This window comes from Suncus etruscus, chromosome 2 (genome assembly GCF_024139225.1).
Source record: "Suncus etruscus isolate mSunEtr1 chromosome 2, mSunEtr1.pri.cur, whole genome shotgun sequence".
NCBI lineage: Eukaryota > Metazoa > Chordata > Mammalia > Eulipotyphla > Soricidae > Suncus > Suncus etruscus.
Genome location: NC_064849.1, coordinates 18046315 through 18057270, shown reverse-complemented (window position 1 = coordinate 18057270; position 10956 = coordinate 18046315). Strand labels below are relative to the sequence as shown.

Genomic DNA, 10956 nt, shown 5'->3' with positions numbered 1-10956 from the left:
GTGAGAAATGCTGCTTTCCCATTGCCTGCAGCATCATAGGTGAGGGGTGAGGGACAGCTGTCATTAAAGGGCAGAGCCCAGAGGATGCTGGACCACGCATCTTTCTCTTCGTCCCTTTGGTTTCTGGGCCACACACAGCTCTATGCTCAGGAATCACTCCTGGCAGGCTTTGGAAGTTACCTGCCCTGTGCCCCACTTTTCACTGCTTGTTCTCTCTGATCCCAGCCATTCCCATAATCAACCCATTAGACATTTAAACTGACCTGTAGTATGGATGAGATCACCGAGGGTCCTGCCCCGTCATACCTAATGTACCACCCAGAGGCAGCGATGGGCCAAGGGAAGCACAGTGTAAGTTGTCTAGCCCTATGGGAGGGTATCTGGGTACACAAAGGCTCTGGGTTCAGCACACAGATGGAGTGGTCCTTGACTAAAGAGGCAGCAGTGAGTTCAGTGTCAGGCCCAATCCCTCCTTCGTCTCCATCCTTCCCAAGATAAAAGTCAAAACTCATCTCCCACTCTTTCTGGAGCCTAGCAGGCCAGGCCTCAGTGCAGGTCTGCCCTATTTTGCTTGGGGATGCAGTAAATTTGGGGATGGGGTAGACAGTATTTCTGAGGGTGCAGAGATGAGTGTACTCTTCTTGAGTTGCTGCACAAGGGGAAGGTCTTGAAGGATATGGGGTGCTGCCAACTGGTGCTGAAGGAAAGCTAATCTGCACAGTAAGAGGCATGTTTTGTTTCCTTCATGCTCTCCACTATGGTCTATGGCAGGAAGAGATGATCTGCATAGGGTAAAGGTCCCAGCATAAAGCTGGAGTCCAGTGGCTCTGGGAAGGAGTGTTGAATAGGAGGTGGAAAGCAGCATTGGGCTTTTTTGCTTCAATCTTCCATTTGAAAAGGTGCCCAGGACACTTGCAGTATGGGAAAGCCAACAAGAAGCTAGGAATGGCTTTAAGTCACAATGGGTAGGGCACAGGACTTATAATTGGGTGTTTTTAGGGAATTGGTGTCAGGGGACTGAACCCAGGGTGGCTGTCTCTGTACGCTCCCGGGCCCCCTAAGAATTACTTTTTATGGGGTGAATTATGTGACTAATTACAACTTCTAGAAGAGAACAAGCACCACAGGTCTAGATTTATAAAAACTAAAAAAAGTCCCTTCTTTAAAGGTACTTAGACCCAGAGCTTGACATTCTGGTTCCATAGCAAATGTAAGTATGAGAGATTCTCTACCTATATCTTTATTTTGAAAAGGAACCACAAGTCATATGAAGAATAGTAAAAATTTCAATAGAAAAATTTTATTTAAATAAAATATGCCGAGAAATTAAGAGACAAAATAATGGAACCAGTTTAATTGTCATTTTCCTGGAATGGCATGTTACTAAAGCCAAGTTTGTAAATATACTCGGGAATTAAAAAACAAAATATGTAAGCAAAGAGCAGGGAGAAAGGGGTTAAAAGCTGCCAAGCATCTTGGATGTCAGATTCTTCGACATTTTTTTCCAACACAGAATCTCTCTTCCATCTTAAAATGTGTCACTTTTTACTCTAGAAGAAAAAAATAATTATTTTAGTAAAATTCCACTGGAAGGCCCAAGGCTAGCTGCCTTTAAGCCCAGATGCACAGGGAGACACCAAAGGTTGCCTCAGGGGTGACCTGAACCTGCCGATGGGGGGGCCCAAGCGTGGTAATATCAAGACTGTGGTTCTGTCACTTGCCTGGTCCCAGAAGGCCAAGTGCACCCTTTGCCTTGGCAAAGAGATCAGTGTTCTCTGGCTAAGAGCCAGTGAGAGGCAGTGCTCTTCAAACCAGCAGGTGGGGCACTGGATGCTCTACAAGCCTCTGCTGAGCCTTGAGGGAACCATAGATCTAAAACTTTGCTGGAACTGTTCGCTCCCATCACCCCTGCACTACAGAGGTAACCCATTCATGAGCCATTCTGGGGGGGTTTTAGAACCTGTTCCCAGGAATACCACCTCTAAGAGGTGATAAACAAGGAGAGAGGGAAAATGGGAGGTCCCTAAGAAGTGGTTATGGGACAGGCAGAAAAAAGTGAGGACAAGAACTGCTATAACCTCACTTCCATAACCCACAGGATACAACTGAGGCCAGTGGGGCTGAGTCACAGCCTGAGTGCAGTGGAAATACGAGCCTTGCCCTAGCCGGGCTCACTTCCCAATCTTGCCCCAATATAAAGACGCACCTTCTGCTGGTCATCTTCTATAAGCTGTGGAGTGGCTGGACTTAGAGCCCTGCAGGAGTCCCCAGGTCCACACAGGGGTGGTGCTGACAACCGGCGCCTCTTTATGGTGAACTCAGAGTCCCTCCTGGCAACTTGCAGGCACCAAGCAGGCAACCGGGACCCTGCTGTGGCTGCTTGGGGTAAGCAGGGCGAGGACAACTTTGAGGGGCTTTGGAAGCTTGAGTGCAGGTCCCCTGGGAGGGTCCTGCTGTAGAACTGCTGATAGAATTTGTCGAAGCTTTTACTGATTTCCCGGTAGCGAACTGTGCACATGGGTGAGCGCACTGGGCTGGGCGATGTGACCATCTGAGAGGCTCTGGGGCTGAGTACCAGGGGCAACTGGGAGGCCTGCAGCAGGGGGCCAGGGTTCTGTGGGGCAGCATCATGGCTGGGAGAGGAAGAAGAGGGGAGCGCCGGGAGCAGGCAACTGGTGGCTCCCACAGAGCTTCTAAGGGCATCCCTGAACCTCTTGGCCTGGGCATCCTGGAAATGGGTGTCTAAGGCCCAGGAGGTACCCCGGCTAGGCTGTGTCCAGGCCTGTGAGCAGTATTCCTGGTGCAATTTCGTGAACCTGTTTCCAATTTCCCGGCAGTGGGTGCTCCGAGGCTCAGTCAGCTCCTGTATCTTGGTGACCATTTTTAGTGGTGAAACCAAACACTCTGACTCCAGCAACCTGTTTTCCTGCTCTTCGCCATACCAGATGCTAAAGTCAGTGGAAGCACGTTTGTGGGGTGTGCCTCTGAGGCCCTTCCAGTCTGTATCTCTTCCCTGGTGTTTGGGGCTCATGGAGAGGACCCCTTTCTCCGGGCTTAATCCCACTCGAAGCCTGGGCGTCTGCTGCAAAAACCTCTGCCTGGATCCTGAGGAGTGCTGACATGTGTCCTGGGGACTCTGATCCAAGGCCCGGGTAGCTGTGTAGTAGGTGCGGTTCATCCTGGCCCTGCGTCGCGGCTTCCAGTTCTGCAGGATGGACGTCTTGGTGGAGATGATGCAGGACGGTCGGGAGCTGAGCAGCTGGCTCATGGTATGCAGCATGCCCGCATAGAGGTCACTGATGGTCACCTCACTCAGGTCAGTGTCCTCCAGAGACGGGCTGCTCAGGATGCTTGCCCCCTCGGCTGCCTGCATGGAGGTGGAGTTGGTGGGGCATGGAGGAGGAGACAGGCACTCTTTGGTGGTGGGTAGTGGGACCAGGGCACTGGAATGGCCTTCAGAGATGCTGCCACAGTGAGCTACAGAGACACAGACACACACAGAAGTACAGATGTTACCACCCAGAACTGGCCACAGGCCAGGGTTGTGGGACTCCAGACCCAGTCACAACAGTCTTGTGGAGCTTGGGTGACATCTGGTGGTGCTTAGGTGCTACTCCTGGCTTTGAGCTTAGAGATGGCTCATGGTGGTAGGTACACTGGAGTGGGCCACATACAAGGTCAATATCTTAAAACTCTGTGGTGTCTATCTGGCCCCCCAAAATGAGTTCTTATGAGTAGTGCCAAAAACAAAATTAAGGGGCCGGAGAGATAGCATGGAGGTAGGGCGTTTGCCTTTCATGCAGAAGGACGGTGGTTCGAATCCCATTATCCCATATGGTCCCCTGTGCCTGTCAGGGGCGATTTCTCAGCGTAGAGCCAGGAGGAACCCCTGAGCGCTGCCAGGTGTGACCCAAAAACCAAAAAAAAAAAAAAAAAAAAAATCAAAAAACAAAATTAAAACCTGGCAAACATCTGAGGCAAGGCTCTTCTCTGAGTTCCCTCAAGCCTCTGAACTCTGCAGCGGCCAGTTTTTCTCCTCATCCAGCATGATTGAGAGATTCAATAAATTAGACCCAAGAACCAGAGAGAAAGCACAAGGCTAACCTAAGTTAAATGTGAACATGCTAACCTGGGTTCCGTTCCTGTAATACCAGGCAGGAGGGATGCCTGCACACAGAGCCAGGAGTAAGTCCTGAGTACTACCAGGTGGGGCCATAAAACAATAAAACCCAAACAAATGACATGGTTGGTTCAAGGCGGAACTGCCTGCAGCACCTCACTCCTCTTTTTATAGGATCATCTCTTCCCACTCTTATTTAATGAAACTTTTTTTTTTTTGTTCTTTTGTTTTTTTTGGCCACACCCGGTAACGCTCAGGGGTTACTCCTGGAGAAGCGCTCATAAATCGATCCTGGCTTGGGGGACCATATGGGATGCCGAGGGATTGAACTGCGGTCTGTCCTAGGCTAGCGCTAGCAAGGCAGACACCTTACCGCTCCATGCCATCGCTCTGGCCCCATAATAAAACTCTTTTTTTGTCCAATAATACATTAATAAATAACACACATACACAAGCCCACAAGGAAAGAGAAGACTAACAGTGATGCCAAACAGAATGATCTGGGCTTCAGTCACAGCCAAGAAAAGAGATGTTGAGAACAAGGTTAGGGTTCAGGGGCCTCCCCCAATTTGGGCGAGGAGATAGCTCTCCAGCACTAAAGGGAATCCAGCAAGGGCATAACAGGCAGATCACAGAGCTGAAAGTATTTACTGAGAATGAGAAATGAAGATACAGGAGCTGCCTGTGGGGAGAACAAAGACACGCTGGGCAATGTGAGGTGAAGGTGGGGGCTGCTCACAGGGCCCCAAACGCTGCCACTCACCCTGAGGAGGCCTGAAGAAAGAGATCAGTACAGGGTCACATGTCCCCCACGTGTCTGCATCCTCGCTGTGATCAGTGCTCTGAAATCAAAGCGATGAGGAGTGACAGAGGAGCGCTAGAGGCGGTTCCAAGCGAACCAGGTTGGTTCTCCTTCCAACTGGGCCCTGGAGGGCGTGGCTCCTCCACTCCCACCATGTGCCTGGGTGCAGCAGTGCTGGCCATAGGGTGTGGGCCTGTGCTAGTGGTGGAATCTTTACTGATCCCAATAGTCACACAGCTTTCCAAGGATGAAACTGTTCCAGCAAAGCCCAAGGAATAATTCCGAGATTCCAGAGCAAGTCCAAACCATCCTGCTAAGGGGCCCATTCCTGTGGTGCAGGACTCTGCACTCTTAAGAGTTGCACTCTTAAATACTTGACAATCGCACCAAACAGGCATGAAAGACTTTGTCTAAGCAACTGCAGACATGGTGGGGGGGAGCAGTACAAACCCATGTCCAGACATGTGCCAAAGGCTGGAACCCATCTCTACAGGATGTACAGGGTCCAGGAGAGGCTTCAGCCCAGCAGCATACAGGTCTGATGTGCATCCCATATGGGTCCACCTCTAGCCTTGCCCAAAGGGTGAAGGAGGCACTTCAAAGTTTCCTGAGCACAAGTGACTGGTCACCTTCTCAAAGATGTCTCTCCCTAACCCTTACCCACCCGACCATAGTCAATGGGTCCTCAGTTTGCACTGACTCCAAGTCATCAGCCTGAGTAGTGCCAGGTCCTGTCCTGAGCTCTCCCTGCTGCCTAGCAGAGGGGTCAGTAAAACTCTAGGGCTCAGCTCATGAAATTAACCATGAAGGATCTGGTGGGTCAAGGTCCCCTCCATGAGACCTCTCCACCTCTGCCAACCCACAAAGGCCCAGAGGAGGGACACTGCTGCCTAGGTAATGCCAAGGGCATCCCCTCTTATTGGGCACCAAAGGGTGGAACCTCCATTCAGAGCTCCCCACCTTCTTTGGAAGACTGGCCAGATGCAACCACACCTCATCTGCAGGTCTTGGCTATCACACTGTCCCTGCAATCCATCGCCTTCCTAAGCAGCAGCTGGACACCCTCCACACCCCCCTTCCCACGCTGATCTGGGGTCCAAACAGAAAGTACAGGCAATTACCTGGATGTGCTTCTTCTGGTCTTCCAGCAGTACCTCCACCTGTGCCAAGTACTTCCTTCTAAGCTCATTCTTCAGAGGGCTCCCGGGCACTACCAGCTGCAAGGGAGAAGGTTCCAGAGCCTGAGTGTGTGGTACTCCCAAGCCCAGAGTACCTCAGTCACTCAGTCAGCAAACACCAAGTGGAATCCCAGGTGGAGAGTGCCACGCAGACTAGATTGCTGGGCAGCTCACTGCTGCCTCAAATCTGACGTTTATGATGTTCTCCCAGTACTAACAATCCACAAGAACAGAAAGACAGAACAGAGCCCCAGAAACAACGCAGAAGGGATGGCCCCTGGGCCCTCCCAGCAGGCTCCTGTCTTCTGTGTATCTGACCAAAGCCTCTGGCTGTGTGAGTTACAGGACCTGGCAGGTGGACCAGGGCGGTAACCTCTGCTCTTCAACCAGGGGCCAAGTCAGGGCCAGAGAGGTTCAGTGGTCAGGAGGACCCATAGACAAGCCTCACTGTAGTGCTTTACTCTCAGGGAACCCTGTCCTGAGCAGAGCCTCAACTCCTGCTGTGTGCAACAGAAAAAGCTCTGCAGAACGTACCAGGGAAACTCAGGCTAGCTCACTCTCTACTTGGCAGGAAGACCCTACACAAGGACAATGCTTTCTGGGAGCTGGACAAGTTCAGAAGCTCTACCAGATAGGGGCCGAGCCATAGCACAGTGGTAGGGCATTTGCCTTGCACGTGGTGGCTGACCTAGAACAGATACAGGTTCGATCCCCGGCATCCCATATGGTCCCGAGCCTGCCAGGAGTAATTTCTGAGCACAGAGCCAGAAGTAACCCAAGTGCCACTGCGTATGGCTCCAAATACCCCTCCCCACAAAGAAAAAACTCTACTAGATTATAAGACTGTGTAATTTCAGAGCCTACAAGAGCTGATCCGAAAGTACTTCTGGCACAGCTCTTCCCACACATACTAGTAATCTCTGCAGAAAAGAGCAGAGCAACTGAGTACCCAAATTAATTCAAGCAGAAAGGGGTGATGAAATAGTTACACTGGCTCCAGATGCAGTCACCCCACATTCACAGCAGTCCAGCAAATCTGATTTGAAGGAAGGTGGTGGGTGGAGGGGGCTGGGTTATTTCCTGCCTTGGGAGTTAGTTGTGGGAGCGAAGACTGGTTGCATGTAATAAGGAGCGAGTCTTGAGGAGGACTCCCAGAGTGGCACAAGAGGGGTGCTGCTTAGGAAAGGCAGGACTTACCGTCAGACTTTTCTGAAGGTGTGTGGCCTCAGCATCTCTGCTCTCCGCCTCTGAAAGCAGAGGAAGGTACTGTGTATTGAACCCTTGTGCTTCCAGCCCTACCCCCATGGAAACCTTGGGAGGAAGGAGACTCTTTCCTGACTTCTGACCCTTGCTGAGCACCCAACTCAGAGAACCTTCTTTGAAGTTCCCTGAGACAAAAATGTCAACTCCAGACACATGTGGCTATTGAACTCTGGAATACATCCAGGGATGCTGAAATGGAACATTTTCTTAAATCCTATTTCTGTTTATTTTATTATTATATTTTGATTTTTTTTTGTAGTCAGACCCAGCAATGCTTAGGGTTTATTCCTGGCCTGTGCTCAGGGATCACTCTTGGTGAGGTTCAGGGGACCCTATGAGGAACATGATGCCAGCCAGCCTCATGCAAAGAAAGCATCTCATTTCTATACTATCTCTCTCATCCTACACCCCATTTTTTACTGAGAAATTAATTGTTGGGCGTAAGGGCTGCCCCACTGTAACTGCTATTTTCCATTATCCCAAATGACCAGAAAACCCTCAGGTTTGTGCTGATGAAGTTCAATGTGGACAAATGGTGGCAAACAAACAGGTCATGTAATGGCAACTCTATGGAGACCCCCCGCCCCCCATGGTCCACCTGACTCAAGGAGTCTGCACTGAGGGGCACTCACCAACTCCTGCATGGCTGCCTTCTGCAGCTCCCTGTTCTTCAATCTGCTCGCTCAATCCCTTCGCCTTCTGGGGTGAGTCCTTTAAGTGCAGAAATACAGGTTCGGTTCGATAATGACTACCCATGTCCACACTCGTATCTGGTCAAGCCAGGGACTGCTATTCAAACCCACTCCCGGGATCAGTGCGACAGGACAGCCATTTGCCTTGCAGGCGGCCGACCCAGGTTTGATCCTGGGCATCTCATAAGGTCCCGAGCCTGCCAGAAGTAACTCCTGAGTGTTTCTGGGTATGGCCCCAAAACAAATCAAGCTCACTCCCAATGTCCAAGGAGAGACTGAGTAGAGCATGTAGGATCTCCATATGGGACATGGAACAGCGCCCCAAATCAAAATGCCTGGGAACAAGCCTGTCAGGACACCAGGCAGAAGCTGAGTAGGAAGAGGAGGCCAGGGGAATGTTTGGGATCTAGGTCCCAAACATTATTTACATTCTTACTGTTATTGACTTGTTTATTTTTTAGGTATCTAGGGCTATACCCTAGATAAGTGTAGCCAAAATAAGGGGGAGACCAGGACAAAGGACTGCTGAGGCTTCCAGAAGTACAACTCTCTCTGTGCCAACACCCCAAACCAGAGATACTTGAGCAGTAATCATCCATCACTTACCTGGAGCTGTCTTCTGTTCTTGTCCTTTACCAGTTTCCCACCCCAAACTTTCAAACCTTCAGGAGGGAGGGAAGAAGGGAAGAGAAAAAGGGAGGGAGAGAGAGCACCAAGTAAGTGAGCTAAACACTGACCCAAATGACTATAATCAGAATGACATAGTTCTGATCACAATTTTCCTTTTGTGTGGCAGAAAAAAATATTTTTTAAAGCAAGATGAGATAATGAATTCAGAACCTGCCATCAACAACAAAATCTTTCCCAAGTATGGATGCCAAATCTGTCCTCACAAACGCTGAGGTGTGTCTGCAGAATCTATGGGGAAAACCCACAAACTGGAATAGGCTTTCTGAGCAGCCTCCACCTTCTCCACACAGAAGGTGAGCCTAGGAGATTGGCTTCCTTTAAGGAGAAAATTTCAGGAACTATGCTGGCCCTGCTTGTCAGGGTTGCCCAGCAGATAGAATCTGAGGCTTTTTGCCTTTTTCTTTTCTTGGTTTTTGGGCCACACCCAGACAGGCTCAGTAACCAATTGGCCCAATCATATAGGCTGCCAAAGATACAACTCAGGTTGGCTGTGTGCAAGGCAAATGTCCTGCTCGCTGTCCCAGAGCACAGCAGATAGGGCATTTACCTTGCACGCAGCCAGCCCGGGTTCAATCCTTGGCATCCCATATGATTCCCTGAGCCTGCCAGGAGTAATTTTTGAGTGCAGAACCAGGAGTAAACCCTGATCGTTGTCAGGTGTGACCCCCAAACTAAACCAAAACAAAAAGGATTTAACAGGTTCCAGCCACCTGACCCTTTCTTTTCCTGCAGCCACAACAGAACTGGCACCTCTGCCCTCTCCCTACTGGGTCAGCTTCCAAGTCCTGGGTGGGGTATGCAAGGACTGTCAGCACCCCAAATCCAGTACATGCAGCGAGAGCGGGTACTTAATGCTCGGTGGTGGTGCTACGCTGCACCCTGATCCCCGGGAATCATACACGGGTTATGGCGGGGGGTTTGGGGGGAAGAGAAAGAACTGTCACTGTTTGACTGCACCCAAAATCCCAGAAAAGGTAGACCAAGGTGACAAGCCTATGAGGTTGGGGTGCAGCTGGGGAGCTCTCCAAGTCCACTCCTGGGGTGCATTTTTAACCAGGATGCAGCAAGGCCAGGCGACTAGGCACTCCCTTTTCACTGAAGTAACTGGGTTGGGATTTGGGGTCCAAAGGGACCTGGGAGACTTGGGGGTCCAATTTCAGCAGAGTCAGGACCAGCTTTGGGGAACATTGCATTCTAGGACGGGGGGCGGTGAGGCGAGCTCCGTACCCTGCGGCGTCTCGTAGGTCAGCGTGGACATCTGCACCAGCGGGGAGTCCTCGAAGGCCTGGTCGTACTGCGGGGGAGAAGCAAAAGTGGGGGGGGGGGTCCCTTTTAGATCCCGGGGTCTTCTCTCCCTTCTCTTCCCCACAACCCAGCCTCCGGGACCACCACAACCCCCCGGACTCGCGGGTTGCACCTTCGCAATCAAATGCTGCATGCGCTTCTGGAAACGGCAGCAGCTGGCGCGGAGACGGCGCTTCAAGGCCAGACGAGCTCTCGCCTCCGCCATGGCGAGTCCCCGGAATGCCCACTTCCGGTCCCGCGCCCGGCTGCCGACGGTGCTGAGCCTCCGTTAGGCCCGCCCACCCTCCCGCGCCGGCTTCTCCCATTGGATAGCGCGGAGAGGCCGGCCGCTGATTGGGCTTTTTAAACACAAAGGCTCCGCCCCTCCCGCTGGCGGGTCTGGCTGCGTGTGACGCAGCCTGGAGAGAGAAAGGCTCTTGGAAGCTGAGTCCCGGGGAGGGGGCGGAGTAGTGGCGCTAGAGGTAAGGTGTCTGTTTCGCAATTTGCAAACGCGTTCGATTCCCCGGCTCCCATATGGTCTCCACGCCAGGAGGAACACCCTGAGCATCACTGGGTGTGGCCCCCAAACCAAAATAACAAATAAATAAATAAAAATTGGGCAGTCTTATCTTCACCAGGAGAAGGGGCTATCGTGATGGATAACTACACCAGATAAGAGTTGGAAGCTCACCCACAAGGAGTGATGAGTGCAGTTAGAGAAATAACTACTATCCTAATAAATAACTACTAATAAATAATAACTACTATCCTAACAATGTGAATGAATGAGGGAAGTATAAAGCCTGGGGTGGGTGGGGAGGAGGGAGATTTGGGACATTGGTGATGGGAATTGTTGCACTGGTGAAGGGGGATGTTCTTTACATGACTGAAACCCAACTACAATCGTATTTGTAATCAAGGTGTTTG

General features: G+C 51.1%; 1 protein-coding gene across 1 annotated transcript; it reads right to left on the bottom strand.

Moving 5' to 3' along the window:
• Positions 1-2161: 2161 nt before the first annotated feature.
• On the bottom strand, positions 2162-10255 carry HJURP (Holliday junction recognition protein). The gene is made up of 8 exons (XM_049768905.1): positions 10163-10255; positions 9973-10039; positions 8662-8717; positions 7996-8074; positions 7298-7347; positions 6044-6163; positions 4884-4962; positions 2162-3477 (listed from the first exon to the last, which is right to left on the bottom strand). Exons 1-8 carry the CDS (start codon positions 10253-10255, stop codon positions 2162-2164), a joined length of 1860 nt encoding a protein of 619 aa, XP_049624862.1.
• Between the last annotated feature and the right edge of the window lie 701 nt (positions 10256-10956).